This window comes from Lotus japonicus, chromosome 2 (genome assembly GCF_012489685.1).
Source record: "Lotus japonicus ecotype B-129 chromosome 2, LjGifu_v1.2".
In the NCBI taxonomy this organism is placed as follows: Eukaryota; Viridiplantae; Streptophyta; class Magnoliopsida; order Fabales; family Fabaceae; genus Lotus; species Lotus japonicus.
The window spans coordinates 65,583,051-65,603,007 of record NC_080042.1 but is presented as its reverse complement, the minus strand read 5'-3'; the positions used below and the strand labels follow the sequence as shown (position 1 = coordinate 65,603,007).

General features: G+C 37.1%; 4 protein-coding genes across 4 annotated transcripts; 1 reads left to right on the top strand and 3 right to left on the bottom strand.

Moving 5' to 3' along the window:
- The first annotated feature begins 515 nt into the window (after positions 1 to 515).
- LOC130738901 (zinc finger protein CONSTANS-LIKE 16-like) lies at positions 516 to 3,415 on the top strand. Its single transcript, XM_057591075.1, has 2 exons — positions 516 to 1,798; positions 2,662 to 3,415. The coding sequence occupies exons 1-2, from the start codon at positions 815 to 817 to the stop codon at positions 2,881 to 2,883; spliced, it is 1,206 nt and encodes a 401-aa protein (XP_057447058.1). The 5' UTR covers positions 516 to 814; the 3' UTR covers positions 2,884 to 3,415.
- Positions 3,416 to 7,653: 4,238 nt separating this feature from the next.
- Positions 7,654 to 10,419, bottom strand: LOC130738900 (NADH dehydrogenase [ubiquinone] 1 beta subcomplex subunit 10-B-like). Its single transcript, XM_057591074.1, has 3 exons — positions 10,048 to 10,419; positions 8,818 to 8,872; positions 7,654 to 7,917 (listed from the first exon to the last, which is right to left on the bottom strand). The coding sequence occupies exons 1-2, from the start codon at positions 10,334 to 10,336 to the stop codon at positions 8,841 to 8,843; spliced, it is 321 nt and encodes a 106-aa protein (XP_057447057.1). The 5' UTR covers positions 10,337 to 10,419; the 3' UTR covers positions 7,654 to 7,917; positions 8,818 to 8,840.
- Positions 10,420 to 15,978: 5,559 nt separating this feature from the next.
- LOC130736861 (uncharacterized) lies at positions 15,979 to 16,749 on the bottom strand. Its single transcript, XM_057588637.1, has one exon. The coding sequence runs from the start codon at positions 16,747 to 16,749 to the stop codon at positions 15,979 to 15,981; it is 771 nt and encodes a 256-aa protein (XP_057444620.1).
- Positions 16,750 to 17,345: 596 nt separating this feature from the next.
- LOC130735564 (LOB domain-containing protein 40-like) lies at positions 17,346 to 19,171 on the bottom strand. The gene is made up of 2 exons (XM_057587504.1): positions 18,893 to 19,171; positions 17,346 to 18,066 (listed from the first exon to the last, which is right to left on the bottom strand). Exons 1-2 carry the CDS (start codon positions 19,116 to 19,118, stop codon positions 17,525 to 17,527), a joined length of 768 nt encoding a protein of 255 aa, XP_057443487.1. The 5' UTR covers positions 19,119 to 19,171; the 3' UTR covers positions 17,346 to 17,524.
- Between the last annotated feature and the right edge of the window lie 786 nt (positions 19,172 to 19,957).

Genomic DNA, 19,957 nt, shown 5'->3' with positions numbered 1-19,957 from the left:
CAAATTTGGACAAAAAGGAAGACACACAACATGATGTTGTCTATGGCTCAAATTTCTTTGAAACAGAAGTTACAAACTCTAAAGCTGGTGCTACACAAGTTAGTCAACCAGAATCATATATTACTCAGGCACAGGGCTGCATCTATTGGTGGAAAATGCACCAGGACAAAGTGAAGTTGAGAGAAGTTGAAGGCAGCCACAGGTGAAGTGAAAGCAACCTCATAAGGGACCACAAAAAAGTATTTTGGAACTCTTATTGAATTATTATAGAGGCAACACAACAAAAGGTCTTACTCAAATTTTAACACTAGTAAACAGACACATTTAAACTGTTGGGACCATTAGAAATCTATTAAAAGAGAAGATAGCCAATGAGAATTCAGAGAACAAGATGAACATGAAATCTCTAACCAATGAACACTTAGATTAGACCAAGTCATGGGTCCCTAAAATTTAAACCCAATGTCTTGTAGCAAATTACATGGGCAAGAGCTGTTCCTCCTTCACCACAATGTCAAGTCCCAACATTTACATAAACAATAATTGAATTTGAACCATTTGGGTATCTAATCTAGATAAATACATGAACTATTGAACACCCCTTCTATACTCATTCCTCTGACACCTTGTTGGTAACTGTACTCACTCCCAAAACTGCAACACGATTGTGATTTTGGCCGCGACAGCCACGTTTATTTACAGTTTTTTACAACACGAAGAACCGTGACGCGGCCGCAACTGCAATTTAAAAGCTTGTTGGCAACTAACTATACATTATATAGTTAAATTCAGTTTAAAATCAGACACCAGTTCAATGATGAGTGAAATGAAAGGTGCTGCAAGTGCATTGGGAGCCAAAACAGCAAGAGCTTGTGATAGCTGCTTAAAGGTGAGAGCAAGGTGGTATTGTGCTGCTGATGATGCTTTCCTCTGCCATGGCTGTGATAACTCTGTTCACTCTGCAAACCAATTAGCTAGCAGGCATGAAAGGGTGAGGCTTCAATCTGCTTCATCATCTAAGGTGAAGAAATCGTCACAGGCTCAGGCATGGCACAGTGGCTTCACACGCAAGGCAAGAACCCCACGTCACAACAACAAGCACCAACAACAAAGACTCAAAAATGATCAACAAGTGCTTTTCAATAATAACACATTTTTTCCTCTTGTGCCTGAGTTAGGAAGTGAAGAAACTCTGCTTCATGATGAGACTGATGAGGAGCTTCTATGTCTTGTGCCTGTGTTTGATGGATTTGATGAAGGGCTTTGCAGTATATACAAAGATGTGAAGGATGAGAGGCTGGAAAACACCACCATAAAAAGTGATGTTGGTGGTGGTGGTGATGGTGAAGAAAAAGCCTTTGACTTGGAGAATTTTTCCTCCCATTTTCTCCCATCAGATATGGATCTTGCTGAGTTTGCTGCTGATGTGGAAAGCTTGCTTGGTGAAGATTCATTGAAGGGATCAGAACTGGTTAATTGCAAAGATGAACTTGGAGGTGCAATGGTGAAGGTTAAGGATGAAGAATTGGATGCTGATGTGGCTTGTCATTTGGATTCAATACTTGAAATGAATAGTAGTGAGGTTTTTGATTGGAATTTTGAATCAGAATCACTGGTAGCAGCTGAAGAGGAGGAAAAAGTGGCGGTTCCATTGGTGGAAAGTCGCGGTGCTAAGAAGAAGATATTTTTGAGGCTAAACTATGAGGAAGTGATTGCTGCTTGGGATAGCCAAGGTTCTCCATGGACAACACCAACCCCACCTCAGTTCAACTCTGATGATTGCTGGCCAGACTTTTTGGTAATTTCTTCTCTCTACCTATTAATTTGCTTATAGAGCAATGCATTAATTGCATGCTACTCTTCACAATTCAGCTAGCACAAGTCTCCTTATTGCATGGGTCAATACAAGAGTCATGCAATTGCATATCTTTCTTGTTGCTTTTTGTTGCAATCAGGATTTTCAATTACAATTGTGTTGTGACTCTTCAAATAATATGTTTGGATCAATTGTGTTGTGTGAGTAGTCCATAATTAATTTTGTTTTTAAAATCAATTATAGAACGATTTTTAAACATGCATCCTAGTTAAAACTGAGGAATATATATTACTATAATATTGTAACAAAATCTCACAAGCTCAGGTTAATGTGGTTGAAGCAAATATGACAATACCATCGAGATATGATGTCGTGCTCATATCACATGATACCATCTTTTTTTTGAAAATCACATGATACCATCTTTAATTTGGAAATTTCTCTTTAGTATATGAATATTTTTTTATACAAGTTATAAGAATGAGTATGAATGTATGATTGGTTGAGAGAATAAAAGTGGAATATTCAATTATTTTCAAAATCAAATCTCAACTTATTGTTATGCATTTCACAATATGTTTTTGGTACTAAATAGCATTGTTACTCTAATTTTGAACCCTAATTGCAATCAAGTCAACAAGTTAAAATATAGAATGAATTTTTACATTAAGGAATCTCACACTTCATGACACAAAACTACTAGCATGTTATGACGCTCTTAGCCACAAAAGCTATTTCTAATAACTTTTCTGATAATCACTTCTCCCTCAAACATGAAAATTTACTGAGTATTCAAACATACATTACTTGTATACTTTATTGACATGTTCAAGTTTTTTGTGAAGGGTTCGAGCGGCGCAAATGTCCAATGCTGCTATGGGGAAGTAAGGAGCTTAACGGGGCAGGCAATAGGGGGTGGTGTAGATGGAGGAAGAGAAGCAAGAGTCTCACGGTACCGAGAGAAGAGAAGAACACGTTTATTTGCCAAGAAGATAAGGTATGAAGTAAGGAAGTTGAACGCAGAGAAAAGACCAAGAATGAAAGGTCGATTTGTCAAGAGGACTTAATTCCTTTGTTGGAGCCACTACAACTGCTTTTCAAGCTCAATAACCACTCACATCAAAGTGATCACTTTTCCTAGAAATTAGTGCATCTTCGGAGAGTCTTCTACAATTGATTTTGAAGCCAAAATCAATGGTAGGAAAGAGCTTTGATGAGTAGTTTCCGAGTTTTTGAATTGATTCTGATGGAAGCTTATCTTGGATTACTTTGGTGTTACCATGTATAGCCTCCATAAAGTGCATGTGACATCAAGCTTCAAAGTGATTCACTTTTCCGAGAAACTCTTCTCAAATTAATTCTGAAGCCAGAATCAATTATGGAAGAAGCTTTTGTAAGTAGTTTCATAGTCCAAGCTTCTCTTGGATTACTTTGGTGTTGTCATGTATAGCCTGTACTAAAGTAACATTAACCTGCTAGGTCAGGTTTCTCTCGCTTGGGATATTTTTTTGACTTTCTCTAGCAGGTTTTATTTAGTACTAATGGAAGTGGCAGTCCTTCTCAGCATTTGGGTAATCAAATTTCAAAAGGCTTTCACAATGTTCGTTATGATCAGAAACTCAGTTATTTATGCTGATGCTACCATTACTTTAACTTTTCTATGCTACTGATTATCAGTGTTTAATATCAGGTACCTATATCTACAAGTTATACATCTATATAAGAGAAGGGAGAAGTTAGAAAGATTAATGCATCGCAAAAGTTCACAATATTTCTAAGATTCGATAATGAAAATATGAATAGGATAATCAAGGCAGCATGCACATATAGCTTACTGCATATGCACACACTTTACTAAGCATACATCAGTTAGAACTTAGAACAACTTATTGCTTAATATACAACCAATTAAAAATTGAAGTCACATTAAATTGAAGTTACAACCAAGAAATAGGGAAAGTTTAGCTAACTTTTGCAGCAGTTGATTAGTCGATTTTAACTGTTTAAATGTGGCAATTGATTCTAGTTAGCTGAGTCATAAGGTGTTAATTGAGACAGTTGGATCGAATAACAATCAATTGTTAGCTAATGGATCGACTGTCAATCAGTCGTTAGCTGAAGAATCAGTTGTTAACCAATAGTTAGCCGATTGATCGACTGTCAATCCGTTGTTGCCGATGGGTCAACATGCCATGGGACGGTGGCATGACATTCTTGACTGGGATGACCATCAACCACCAGCAAATGGTCTACCACAATGCGTAGACGAAAAATGGAAGTGTGAATTTTAAGGTAACCAAAACCGATGAATAATTTTACATGAACTAAAAGTAAAAAATAGATATTTTTACATGGGCCACAAATATATTTAAGCTAAAAGAAAAATATGTGAATTTTGATGAATGTTATTCACTTAAAGTAAATTGTAACAGTGGCTAGGCTCCAAACCTATCAGATCTTATCTACCGCCCTATTCCGGGCCACGTTCGCGAAGCCCCCAACTCCAAGTCAAGTCTCCATCAACAGAATCCTTGGAACTTGGGAAACGTTTTACCAGGGTCTCACAGTGAACACAAGCTATTGACATAAGGTAAACAATAGCGATGACCAAACTCCAAACCCTACTGGAAAGGGAAGGATCCAGATCTAGCCGCTTTTGTATAAACGAAGTAAACCCTCTTAATTACAATCAATATTTTCCTTTTATAGTACGAAATACTAAACCCTAAACCTAATTCTATATGGACTTGGGTCTTAGCAAATGCGGCCCAAATGTCCATTCTTGGAATGCAATGATATATCAATGGGCTAATAGTGTCGAGTTAAACACCAAATAAAGAGGATTCTAGGCTACTTGGAAGGAAGGCTTGCTCCTTGACAAGATGACTCGCCACCTGGATAGGGCGGCTCGCCACTTGGAGAATCTCTGGGCAAGTCTTGATCAAACATCTTAGCCTTTAAATCTTGATCACGAGAGAGGGACGTTCAAATAAAAACCACCCACTTCGAACACCAACCGGACATAAGCATAATGGAACAAAACATATAAAAATGGTAAATTATGCCATTATGGTTTGATAAAAAAAAAGGAATTGAGGATAACAAAATATATTTGCAAATGCACACAGAATATTGAATGGAATAAATGCCAAAAACCAACAAGGCGACAACACTGATCTGATAGGGAATCCGAATCCCAGGTAATTGGAGCTGGACAAATACTATAATTCAGAAGACAAGCTTCCTCGGAACTCAACTACAATGTCATGTCACAAAAAGCATTGTTTTAGGATTGGATAGAACGAGCTTTCTTGTTGAAGAGGTACTGCCATTTCGGACATTGCAGATTTCTTGTTCGGATGCAACATAAAAGCAGCTGATTTTGTCCTTTCTGCTATAAATTAAGCAAAACAAAGTTTTCTTTGTTAGACATATATAGCCATTGTTCAACATTCTTAACTACTTTCTTGAGAGGAAAAGAAAATGGCAATATATATGTATAGAAATTTTACCTATACAATAACTTTGTACAATGATGAGAGATAGAGAAAAAGAAAAACTTTTTATAAAAAGTGTTGTGTGATCATAAAACTCTATGAATCAGTCATCTCGTGGGAATCCTGCAGGAACTGCTGAGCCTCTTTGGTACTTTGACAATTGATTGGTTTGGACAATTATCCAGTTTTTTTGGTTCAATTTAAAAAAAAAAATCAACAAAAACTCTCTTTGAAACTATATCACTATAATTTCTTTTGAAACAAAACAAATTGATCCAAACATGCACTTACCTGTTATCTCTTAAGTTCATGATGTACATCCAAAATTTTAGAAAAATGTTGTGCAATTTAAACTGGTCTATGTTATTTTTGTGACTTAATTATTGCAAAAATACAGTTTTGGAAGGTATCATCTAAAGAAAGATAATCATATTCAACTTAAGAACTGGTTTAAGAAAAAAAAGAACTTAAGAACATTTACATTACGATAGAATTACCTCTCCGATCAAGAATTTTTTTTATTTTATTCACAAGACTTGAATATGAGATCTTACTTAAGAAGTATAAGACATGTACCGGCCGAACTAACTACTCCTTGGTGTAGTTACTCAAATATGTTTACCTATGATTCATGATCTTCTCAATCGTAAACTCTCTCAAGTTTTCTCAAATTAAAATTTATATATATTTTTCACTTCATATGTATTAAATAAGTGAACCCCTTGAATATTTATGAAGAAAGAAATAGACACAATATTTCACTTGACATTATCAACTCGCTTTAGAGTTCCTAATCTAATTGTCTGTATATTAGACTACTTGTTAATTTTAAAATCTTAACCATGCCTTTAAGTTAGTATTTACCTTAATCGCATGTTTGGATTACAATTTGCAATTGATTTATGAGGTGTAAATTGAATGTCATCCACAAATTGGTTGTTTGACCAATCTATGGGTAAATTGCATTTAGACATAATTTTAAGTTTCAAATTATGATTTAATTAGAAGTGAAGAATATTTTTAACTTCCAAATTATGATTTAGTTAGAAGTTAAAAAGTTTTTTTTGACGCAATTAGAAGTTAAAAAGTTAATTTTCCTTTTTCTTCAATTGTATTTTACTAGACATTTTAGCTAATTTAAAATTTATTTAACCTACCTATACGCTTGTTTATTCACAAAAAAAAAAGCCCTACCTATACGCTTGTTTGACTAAAAACAAAGCTGTTTGGGTAAACCTTGATTTGAAAATGGGATAATGGCAGTATTCTTTTATACTTTGCCAATAAATTTTAATTTGGACCTTTACTATAAATGTTAGCTTTTCATTGCTGGTGCTTTGTGTGCATGTGTATATATATATACACACATTAGCAGCAACATGAACCAGGACAGAGTTTCTCATGGAGAAAGAGAAAGTATGGACCCATGAGCCATTGTTGAAGATCTAGGAGAGTGCAACTACAACCTTTTTAAGGAGTATTAAGGAGCAAGGAAGGAGGGACCATCTTGTACACATTGGCTCTACTTAAAATGAGCAATATGATGAGGAATCATGGGTGAAGTACCATAGGAGGAGGGACTAATAAAAAGTAAAGAGGAGCTCCTTTCAATCCAATACGAAGGGCTGAGGAGAGGCAAGAGCTGTCATCTCATGCATTCGGCTAACCTTAACGTTTGAGAGTTAAACATCTTGCAATGCAGCTTCTGCATTTTGGAAATGTCAAGTTTGGCCAGGTGCATGGCGTGGGAGCAACTCCACCGCCTGCTTAGCCCAGCCATTGGATTGAAGGGAGCTCCAAGTTTCACATTATTTTTGTCAGTTTTCTTTTTGCTTGCAGACCATGTTTTCTTTCATCAAGGATGACCCTAGTTACCGCCTCTCTACTGTTGCCCAGGTTTGTTCTCTCTCTCTCTCTCTTTCTAATGAAGCCCTGCTTTCTTCTTGATCATGTCTATATTCAGATTTTCAAGCTTGTATGATAGGGGATTTGTATCATAAGTCCTACTTTCAAAAATATCTTAATTCAGTTACTATCATTCAATGTCAGAGTAGGAAGCTCAATAAGCTGCTGGGCCTTCTAACATGCCTCAGCAGTAACATCTGCATTAACATGCAACTGTGTTACCATCAACACCATTGTTGCAAGTTGCAACTGTACAGTTCATATTCTTCCTTACAAGAGTGAGGTATGTGTGATAAAAATTCTTGTCACCCTAACAAATCCACTATTACGACCATCAAATTTCATAATTAAAAAACCTTGTATGACATTAGGTTTCGAAATCCAAACAGTCTTTCTGTTGAATACTAGGAATGGACTGGGATGAAACACATATCATAGAGAGAATGCTGAGAAACTTATTTCATAAACTGATGTACTTCTGCTCATAAGTCTTTTCAAACTTGTTTACATTTAGAGGTTAACAAGCAACACAAGCCTGATAAGCCAAGCAAAAATAGCCGACGTAAGGCCAAAATACAGTTGAACTTCAAATGAAGTTTGAATAACGGAAAAGAACAAGAACACAATAACTGCTACATAGGCACTTCTCCACCAATTATCTGATTTCAGCGATATGATCAGTTGGGTAATAAATCTTCCCTGCAAGAGGACCGAAACTTATCTTCACTCCGAGGCACAAATAAGAGTAACAATGAAGTAATTTTTCAAATAAAGAATATAACAGTCTACAAAAACCACTTATGTATACATGACAATAGAAACTGATTTGATCAAATATGCATCTGTATAGTTTTTAGTTTTCCAGCCATACAGGAAAATACGGGAAAATAAACAAGATGAATCAGGGTTATTCTAGTCTTTGACACAAAATTTCAAAAAAACATTGCATTTATCAAATTTACACAGCTAATGTTCCTGAGTAAATATATAAATTAACACCAATGATTAGTTCTAATAGATTTAACAACATTGTAATCAACCATCAATCATCACTTATAGGAATAAAGTTTGGAGGCAGGGCAGGTAGCAAGGTTAATTAGGATCTCCTAGAGATGCTCACTAGTCACTATTTCGACTCAATAGCCATGTATTTTAAGCAATAACTGCACCATGTTTTCTTTTCATTTACTTGTAGGAGTAATTCCCTTCATTAGTGTCAGACAAGCCATCTGGACCAATATTAAATCCAGAAATGAGGGGATTAAGGCTGAAAGCTCTATAAGACAAAAACCAAATCATGACCTTCTACGAAGTTGTTATTTTAGCTCTTTATATGTTGGTGTGATTAAAAAAATGATTAACACAGCAGATATACTTCCTCCAACAATGTATAGGGTGCAAACAACACGTTGAGTATACAAACTTCAAACTAGGAGCTCAAGTTCTTGTGAAGATGGAATCATGAAAAGTCCGTAATAACAAAGAGACTACTTGTAGGCTAGACTTCTTCATTTGTAAGGTCAACTACTTTTCAGTAGGATTTATTTAGGAATTGTTCATATTAAAAAGAGGAACAGATAGCGAAGAAGTTTGAATTACCTTTTTATTTATCCACAGGACAGTCATTCAGATTCCACGGGCTCAGGTTTTGGACCTGGTTCAGAAAATGACAAGGCATGAGAAATTATCACAAAGCCCTAAGGTCAGAGAGGAAGAAAACTAACTATGATTCAAAAGATTGTTATTAGGGGAAACATCAAATGAATTCCAGATCATTCCCTCAAAATAAAACGGTTCTAAAATAGGTATTTTATGATGCAGTTCAGTTTGCTCTAATTGCATTTCAGTAGCTGAAAATAACAAACAAAAAATACACGTTTAAGATCTTTCAGCAGATAATATCAGATAACTCTCCATTAATTAAAGGTTAATGGAGTCACTTCATTCACTATTTTATCTTATAGAGCAATGCAAGCACTCCATACGTAAAGAATGATCAAGCTGAATTGAGCCAGCTTTGCAATTCCAAATCTATCATCTTTTTGCACTCAATAACCAAAATAGATCGAATATAATCCTGCAATAAGAGACTAAAAGCCTGCAGCTACGAAAAAGCTAAAAAAATTGCTTCCACATAAACTTCTCTATTCTAACACACACCTTGTGCATTGAACACGAAAATGAACTTTACAAACAGTATGAGATATTGATCAAAATTAATCCTTCAAACTCAACATGCAAAATGAAACCTTTAACAGCGTGCCAAATTGATCAGACTTAATTCTTCAAATTGAGCAAGAGGAATGGAATATCCAAAGACCCCTTTGATCATCAAGCAACAAAAATAGGCAGTTTGAGAGAATCATACACACCCTACTTGACAATTTGCTTCACAATATCAGGCCAAACATCCACCAACCAATGCTTAATTGAACCACTCCATTCACGTAATCAAAACAAAAGCCCTCAAAAACAGCATACTAAAACTAAATCCTTTGACCATGGAGCAACAAACAAAAATCAAAACATGATAGAAATTACACACACCCGACTCCAAAATTAAGAAAACATGAACATGGGGTGTCAACAAATCGCAACTTGAGAGGAATTACACACACCCCACCTGAGAATTCACAATACCCTTGACCACACTGAACATGAAGCAGCAAAAAACCGCAAATTGACAGAAATTACACCAACCCCATTTGAGAATTCATAAAAACTCGCAACCAAAATCACAATTTGAGAGAAATTACACACACAACATTCAGAAATTTGAGAGAATTCATCTTTGAACATTAAGCACAGAGAGAGAGAGAGAGAGTTCACCGTGGAAACAGTGGGGACGATGATCCTTGCCCCAACCAACACCACGAGTGGATTCAAGGTACTGGTTAACAAGATGTTTGCACTTCTCAAAGTGGTTGACACCTTCGATGCGGTAGCACCAACGAAGCTTCTCCCGAATGATCTTAGCCTTCTCGATTTGGATCCACTTCTCCCTGACGATGTGTTCCCTCATCTCCAACATCGCCACCGGGTCCTTGTACGGATGAGCCGGATCGAAATCGTCCGGCGGCGATTCATCGAACTCAACGTACCCCTTCTTTCTTCCCATTTTCTCTTCTTTCCGACAAGCTCACTCTCCGCAAATCGCAATGGAAACCAAACCTTCGTGCTTCTTCGACAGTGTTTGTGAATTGTGAGTGATTGTCACTTGGAGTTTGGTTGGGCCATCTTTTTTTGTGTTCGATTGGGCCTTACCAGTTCTCTTGGCCCAATTTTTCTGGGAAAAAATCTCAAAGATAAATTTTTTTTGTTTTGTTACAAGAGTAAAGAAAGACAAAGAAGAAAACTAGCTACTCAAAGCATCAAGATATAGACGCAAAATCAAAAGAAGGAGGCAGCTTCCGGACACGCCGGAGAGCCCCATCACGAGCTGCTTACTTCGCAAAACAATCAGCAGTGTTATTATCCTCCCTTGCCACATAAACAACGTACATGTCTCACTCCCAATGAAGCATGTCTCTCACCTTAGTGATTGCCTCCCTATCTCAAAGAGAAAGTTTGTGTTTGTGTTGTGTTGATGTCATTTTCTTTCTTATGTCATTTCCTCAAATAAAAGGAATAGTTTGCTTGCTTTCAAAAAAAAAAAATATTTCACTTGCTTATCTCAAATTTCTACCATGTCATAATTATCATCCCATTTGATTGCTACCATTTCAATTTTTATGTCAGGTGTTTATATAATTGGTGTCTTTCATTCTTGCCTTAATTCTATTGCACCAAACATTGAAACACAAGAGATCATGGTCATTACACTATTAACCATACTAAATATCGTAGGAGGAACGATGATCTCGTTGTTGGGGGAGACAGGGGAGCCCATGGGCCGAGGAGCAAGACACCAAGAGATATCAACGCCACATCTTAACCCAAAACCTTAAGGCATTAGGTTTATGGGTCACATCTCTTATAAAGTCTTATTCTCACCCAAATTTAACCAATGTGGGACTCCAACTCCGCACTTGAATTCTCAACAATCTCCCCCTCAAGTGCGAGTCACCTCCACATTATCATGGTCCCCCCTCCGCGAAAGCTTATCCACTCTTGCACCGCCGTTCGCTTCACCGCGTCAACGGAACCCGCAGCCTAGCTACACTGCTAGGAAGACTTTCGACACAAGGAGCCGTAACCATGGCTACACCAACCATCGGCTCTGATACTACTTGTTGGGGGAGAGTCAGGATATTTTGGTGAAATGTGTGTTAAAATTTCAGTTCAACTCAATATCCGTACATTTTGAATCTTACTTTTCCATTTATGAGTTAAGATATGCATAACCCCAAAAAACAAAATTGAAATTTAGGGTGACTTGCCGAGTTGCCGTGTAAGTGATTTATATTGAACTGTCTTAGAATTTGGATTAAGTCTAACTCTAATGTTAAGTTAGTTTCATGGTTAGAATTGCTCTATGTTAGAAATCTGGTTGTGATAATCCTGGATAAAGTCAAGAATCGTGAGCGTCCACTTTCCGAACAAATTATTTCGACCCTATAATTGCTTGGGTTCACGAAATCTTTGTTGGGATAATACTTGACAATCAATCTGTTTCTTGGCACAAGAGAACAAATAACGAAAAGTAGAGATATTCTGTTTCTGGTTTTCTATATAAATTCCTTAGGCTGCAAGTAACCTTATATAAGAGGCTGCACGAATGATCACAACTGTTCGAAAATAAGTCACAATTTTTCAAACAATTTCAAACTAGGGTCACAACCGTTCAAACAGCGGGACCCCAGCCAGGGGCTCCGCCTCTTGGACCCCGGTTCGTATTCGCAGTCAATTATGCGTTGGCTCACCGAGCGTGCACTCCGCACTAACCTGACTCGATTCCGAGCCTAACGCGTAATTGCATCAGCCTATAGTAGATCACATTACTACTAAAATACATTGATGATTCTAAAATCACCAACAAATCCCCCCCATTTTAGTGTAATCCTTGATCTACTCAATTTGTATAAGAAAATATATACAAATTTATAACACACAGATATAACGATCAAACAAATGCATAAATGAAAATATCTTGCGATTGAATTTCCACTTTAGTACAAATACACATTCCAAATACTCGAGAATCGGGGTGTCTTTAAAGATTGAACCCGTCAACCCATTTGAATATCTAAAGATATTGTACACATATGTTTCTACAACACTCTACTATTCATACTTGACACTTTACAAGCCATGTGTCCTTATCCATTAATAAGCATATAGGAAGACAAGTCCAAGCTTCTTAAAGCGGCAAAACTTCATGCTTACATAGGTGATCCTTTTAATCTTGCACCTGCATTTACAATTTTCCAAAAGAACCATTAAGAAGATATACTTCAACCTAGCCATCACTTGCAGGTCTGAGCACATACCTTGGGAAGATAAACACAAGTGCTCCAATCTCTAACTATGATCTCTCCACATTGAATTCAGCTTCTAACGTTGTATTAGAAGGGAATTGGGTATAACATAGCTAGTAGATTTAAATGGACTTTAATCCCATTCCAATTACCGACTTCTTCACTAAGTCTCTAGCTAACCCCTTCGTCAAGTGGTCAGCTAAGTTTTGTTGCGACCGAACAAACTCAATGGATATCACCCCATTCAAGATTAATTCCCTAATCATACTATGTCTAACACCCAAGTGTCTAGACTTTCCATTGTACACTTGACTATAAGCCTTGGCCAATGTGGCAGCACTATCACAACGGATAGAAATTGGTGATATCGGTTTAGGCCATAATGGAATCTCATATACCAAGTTTCTTAGCCATTCCGCTTCTTTACCAGCAGCAGCTAACGCTACAAACTCTGATTCCATTGTAGAACTAGTTATACATGTTTGCTTCTTGGAAGCCCACGAGATGGCACCTCCCCCAAGCAAGAACACCCAACCACTTGTAGAGGATGAGTCTTCAACATTATTTATCCAACTAGCATCCGAATAACCCTCTAATACCGAAGGAAATCCCACATATGACAATCCATAATTCATAGTACCCTTCAAGTACTTGAATACCCTAGTTATCGCATGCCAATGATGTCTACTAGGATTACTAGTAAATCTTCTCAACTTTCCAACCGCAAAAGCAATATCCGGTCTAGTACTAATCATAGAATACATCAAAGAGCCTATAGCTCTTGAATATTCAAGCTGATCTACAGATTTACCTGTATTTGGCATAAGTTTTTCACTCGGATCCATGGGAGTACTAACCGGAGAACAACTTTCATGATTAAACTTCTTGAGTATTTTCTCAATGTAATGAGATTGCGTAATTACAATCCCCTTATTCTCCCGTTTAATCTTAATACCAAGAATAACGTCCGCTTCTCCCATATCCTTCATGGAGAACTTTGATGACAAAAAATTCTTTGTTTTATCAACTTGATTTTGGTTCGTGCCAAAGATCAACATGTCATCCACATATAGACAAATAATAACTCCTTTACCGGATGTATCAAATTTGCTATATACACATTTGTCAGCTTGGTTTAGAATAAAACCACTAGACAAAACAACCTCATCAAATTTTTGATGCCATTGCTTCGGAGCTTGTTTCAGCCCATACAACGACTTAACTAGCTTCCACACCTTATGCTCATTACCAGGCATTACAAATCCTTCAGGTTGCTTCATATACACTTCTTCTTCCAAATCACCATTCAGGAATGCTGTTTTGACATCCATTTGATGGATCACTAGATTGTGAATAGCCGCTAAAGCAATCAACAATCTAATAGTAGTGATACGAGCAACTGGAGCATAGGTATCAAAGTAATCAATCCCTTCCTTCTGTCTAAAGCCTTGGATTACCAATCTAGCCTTAAACTTGTCAATTGTACCATCGACTTTCATCTTCTTTTTGAAGATCCATTTGCAACCCAATGGTTTACAACCTGGTGGTAAATGAGATAATGCCCAAGTATTATTTTCCATGATAGAACTCATCTCTTCATCAATTGCTTCTTTCCAAAAAGCAGAATCTCGAGATTTCACAGCTTCATCATACGTTCTTGGATCCTCCTCTATACTATAGCAATAATAGTATTGATTATCAATCTGATCCTTTGATCCCTCAACTAAATATAATTGAAAATCAGAACCATAAGATTTAGGTTTTCTAACTCTTTTGCTTTTCCGAGGTTCGAGTGTCTCACTTGGTACATCAGTTGAATGATCATCCTTTATAGGTTCATCCGACTTAGATATAAGGTCCTTTGGTCTAGGTATAGAAGAGAAACAATTCTCATCAAATATGGCATCTCTCGATTCTATAATTGTGTTAATAGAAATCGAGTCATTAGGTTCTATAACATAAAACCTGTAAGCCTTGGAATGCTCAGCATATCCAACAAAGATGCAAGCTACACCCTTTTCACCCAATGTTTTCCTTTTAGGGTCCGGGAGTCTAACCACGGCCCTGCAACCCCAAACACGTAGAAATGTCAAATTGGGTCATTTCTTATACCAAAGTTCATATGGGGTAGTCTTGTTCCTTTTATTAGGAACCCTATTTAACAAATAGCAAGCCGTTAACATGGCTTCTCCCCAAAACCCTTCACTCAAACCAGAATAGGATAACATGGCGTTCACCATTTCTTTAAGAACTCTATTCTTCCTTTCAGCCACACCATTTTGTTGAGGTGTATAAGGTGCCGTAGTCTCATGAATGATTCCTACGGATTGGAAGAATTCAGGATCATAATATTCACCACCTCCGTACGTAATGTTTTAATCATCCCATTCTGTTGCAATTCAACTTCAGTTTTATAAACTCTAAATTTATCTAAGGCTTCATCTTTAGAATGCAACAAATAAACATAACAGAATCTAGATGCATCATCTATGAAAGTGACAAGATACTTTTTATGTCCTAATGATGGAGTAGCATGCAAATCACATAAATCACTATGTATCAATTCAAGTATGACAGATTTTCTTGTTATGCTTTTAAAAGGTTGCCTAGTAATCTTTGTTAACATGCAAGTTTTACACTTTTCTACATTTCCATCAAAAACAGGGATTAAATCATCTTTAGACATTTCAAGCATTCTTTTATAATGTACATGTCCTAGACGAGCATGCCATAAAGATGAATTGGTAACATTCAAAGAAGACATAAATATAGAACCAGAATCTTTAGGAACACCGTTCAAATTCATCATAAACATTCCATTATTATAATATCCAAATCCTACAAACACACCAGACTTCGATAAAACATATTTATCGGATTCATACACTTGCTTGTATCCAAGCTTATTCAATACAGGACCAGAAACTAAGTTCTTACGTAATTTAGGAACATACAAAACATTAAACAAAGTAATAGTTTTTCCAGAACTGAATTCTAACACCACGCTTCCTTTGCCTTCAACAGGATCAAAGTGATGATCTCCCATGTAGAGGACAGATCCATCTTCCACTGGAACAAAAGTCTTGAACCAGAAACGATCCTTGCATACATGTGTTGTGGCGCCAGAATCAATCCACCACGCAATAGCATCATCCTGCACATAAAATGCTTCAGAAATTAATGAAACTAAATGTTTAATCAAAATATTCAAGTTATGAATTGATTTCTGACCTTGTTCTTGGGATTGGTCCTTAGACCCCTTTCCCGAACCACTTGCATTCGCGTTATCATGCTTCTTTCCAGAACGGCAATCCCTCTTGAAGTGGCATGTCTTACCACACTTCTAGCATTTTAGTTTCGGTTTCTTGTTAGAACCGAAACTTCCTTTGTTGTTCTTGAAAGCACGCTTCTTTCCTTTGTTTTTGTTGTTATTGTTCTTACTACCCTCCTCGATCATATTAACCGAGGGACCATCAACTTCTTTTCCTTTTCCCTTGTCACTCTCCTGCGCTCTTAGAGATTCTTCTATGCGCAAGTGACTTCCAAGTTGGACCAAAGACAGGTCGTCTTTTCCATGCTTCAAATTGTGTTTGAAATCCTTCCATGAAGGGGGCAACTTGTCTATGATACTTGAGACAGATATTGTTTCATCCATCTTCAATCCGTGCAGTGTGAATTGTCCAAGAATTCGTAGAAGTTCATTGTATTGTTCCATGACAGACCTTGATTCAACCATTTTGTAATTGTTGAAATCAGTCACCAAGAACTTCTTACTGGATGAGTCTTCTGCCATGTACTTGGCTTCAAGACAATCCCACAATTCCTTTGCAGATTCCACATTTTGATAAATATCAAATAAAGGATCAGACATACCGTTAAGAATGTGTCCTCTGCATATGTAGTCGTCATTCTCCCACTTTGATCTGCTTCTTATATTTTCAACAGTTTCTTCCTCCAGAAGTTCAGGAATCGGTGTAGACAGGACGTATACCACCTTCAATGTTGTCAACAAGAAGTGCATCTTCCTCTGCCAACGCCTGAAGTCTTGTCCTTGAAACTTGTCCAATTTCCCGAACTTGGTAGTCATCTCCTTGACAGCGCCTTCTCCAGCCATGATTATCAGAAAAATAATTTGTTCGTTTGTTAGAAATCTGGTTGTGATAATCCTGGATAAAGTCAAGAATCGTGAGCGTCCACTTTCCGAACAAATTATTTCGACCCTATAATTGCCTGGGTTCACGAAATCTTTGTTGGGATAATACTTGACAATCAATCTGTTTCTTGGCACAAGAGAACAGATAACGAAAAGTAGAGATATTCTGTTTCTGGTTTTCTGTATAAATTCCTTAGGCTGCAAGTAACCTTATATAAGAGGCTGCACGAATGATCACAACTGTTCGAAAATAAGTCATAATTTTTCAAACAATTTCAGCCGGACCCCAGCCAGGGGCTCCGCCCCTTGGACCCCGGTTCGTATTCGCAGTCAATTATGCGTTGGCTCACCGAGCGTGCACTCCGCACTAACCTGACTCGATTCCGAGCCTAACGCGTAATTGCATCAGCCTATAGTAGATCACATTACTACTAAAATACATTGATGATTCTAAAATCACCAACACTCTACTATTTATAAGAATTATCTACGCATACTTCTAACAAAGTGGAAAAGCTTGAATGTCACAAGCTTGTAAATCAATATTGCAAGATAGCCATGATCTTCAACTTGATGATGTCTCGGTCATTTCATTACTCATTAACAATCAAAGCTCTTGATCAAATATGATATAAATTGTGTTATAAATCATATTTATAATTTACACCTGATGAAAATTTCAAAACTCTATAATAAGTAACAGGCGTGAAACAAAAAAAAAATCACATTTCACCACCTAAACTAAACTAGCATCTCTACTTATTTTCGTTGAACCCCACCCTAAAGTCAACTCCAGCTCTAGTTGTTGATCATCAACTCGAGCTGGCTCCACACACTCAAATGATCTGCTATCAGCTTCCCCACCAATGCTTCTATGCTCACTCACCCCAGACTCCGAGTCACGACTCACTGAGCCTTCTAAATTTTTTCCAGAACAACCCGCCACCAACTCAACCACACCCTTCTCCAATCCCGAATTTGGTTTCTTGGCTCGGCGCTTGAACTGACTGGTGCGAGTCTTCACTCCTTGAAGCTGGTCAAGGTCGCATGATCGCCCACTCTTTGCTATGTGGCGTATATCGCATGCTTGGAGCTGCAGGTTAGTAGAGTTGTCACATGAGGAGTCGGAAAGAGCCTGTTGAATTGGTGTACCGATGAGAACAGCATTGACGGCAGCTTCGCACAAGTGCCAACTCCCAGTCGAGAGCAATCCGGTTGAGCCAAAAATTGGGTTCACGATCCGACCACAAGCTTCGTAGAGCAAAGATTTGAAAACAGCTGAAAGAAACAAAGAGATAAAACTATGGTCATAATTATTATTCTTTTTAAAAAAATGTTTCATAGATCAATAAAAAGGTCTAAACAGAAACACTGTTATAAAACAAAGGGCATATATACCTAAGAGAAATAGAGAAGAAAGATCGATAATGAGTGTCATATATGATGTAAAGTGATAGATAGATTAACAAAATTGTGCGTTTAAGAGGGTATGTTGAGCCATACCATCTTATATTTTGATGAGCCAAAAAAAAATGAAACCAATTTGTCAGCGTGTTGCGGGTTGGCTTGCAGGTTTGGTGGAATAAATAAATAAAAAACTGGAAAAATATGGAATTGGATTGAAAAATGTTATAAAAAATAATTATAACAAAATGCCTATAAAAGTTGGTATTAACACACAAGCAAGAGTTTGAAAAATGTTATAAAAAATAATTATAACAAAATGCCTATAAAAGTTGGTATTAACACACAAGCAAGAGTCTTATCATTGTCACATGTCATGAAACATTTTTACAATTCTTATTAAGAGTAGACTTAAATTAACAATCTAAGAGACTTATACTAACACGTTGTGCATTTGCCAAATCTATTAAAGATCATAAAAAATATTACACCGTTCATTTTATGCATTTTTAAGTTCAAGTTCAAACTCCAAATCTAAAAAAACTTGATTTGTGGGCTGAACCGCTTAACTAGCATGTTAAATGAGCCGGTTGTGTCATAAATTTTTTTTGAGGTCATAATTTCAATCAATGGTACAAAACAAAATGAAAGTAATCTAAAATCAATTTTGCCAACTTGAATTTAATGGAAGAGAAATTACATGGTTGGAGTTGTTGGGGCGCCGCAGTGAGAAGGTTGAGGAGGCCGGCACGGCCATAGAACTTGGCAAGGAAGAAGGTGGCGTTGGCCTGGGAAGCAGGGGAATCAATCCAGTTGAGGCAGGGCCGAATGGGGCAATCGGGGCTGCACCCTTTGCGGAGGACACGACAACCATTGCAACTCAATCGCATGGTTTGAATCCTTTTGTTAAATGGAGAAGAACACATGCATGAAAGAGAGTTATTCAAATGAAGATGAAGATGAAGTAGGAAGAGTAAGGTGGAGTGTTAGATTATATAATGGGGAAAGAGAGAGAGACGTGGTTTAATTTGGAACAGAGTGCGCAGTTGTTTTTTTTGTTTCCAGGAAAATGGCAGTTTGTGGTTTTGTTGAATTGAAGACATTGTTGGTGAGGGACCCACCCACCTTCCCCTCTCGATGCTGAAATGCATGGCCCGGTTTTGTGGGAGTTACGTACCCTGGTTTTGGAGCAGAGAATATAGCACAAAACTTGTGTTTTTTAGTTCACACTCCTTGCATCACTTGCATGACATGTAACTGAGTCAGATACTACATTCTTAGCCTTACTTATTTAGTTATTTATAGTAAATTGATAATATTTAACCAAGATATTTCATATTTGATGCAAGAAAGAATCGTAAACGAGTTAAACAAATCAGATCATTTCTTTTTGTTAACTTTACTCCTTTAAATAAATTTAAGTGAACCTTTAGAGTTTAGCCTAACATTTGAGATCAATTTTTTCCCGTGAAGTGTGGGCTTCAAAGATAGCTGGGTGGCTATTAGAACGTGTAACGGTGTAAGTTGTATACTTGTATTTAACTATTTATTGATTTGATAAAGGAGGTAAAGAAAAGAGAGGCCTGTGGGCGCTCGTGGTGAGGAGAAGCCAATGGTTTTGACCAACACTGCTTATCCTATTATTGCTATTTGGAATGATCCACCTTCTACATAGCTTCCTTGTTATTTCCGTCTCTACCTATCCAACCTTCTGTTCGGGTAAATAGCCAACTTGGTCCATGAATGTGTCAACCGCCTTCAACTT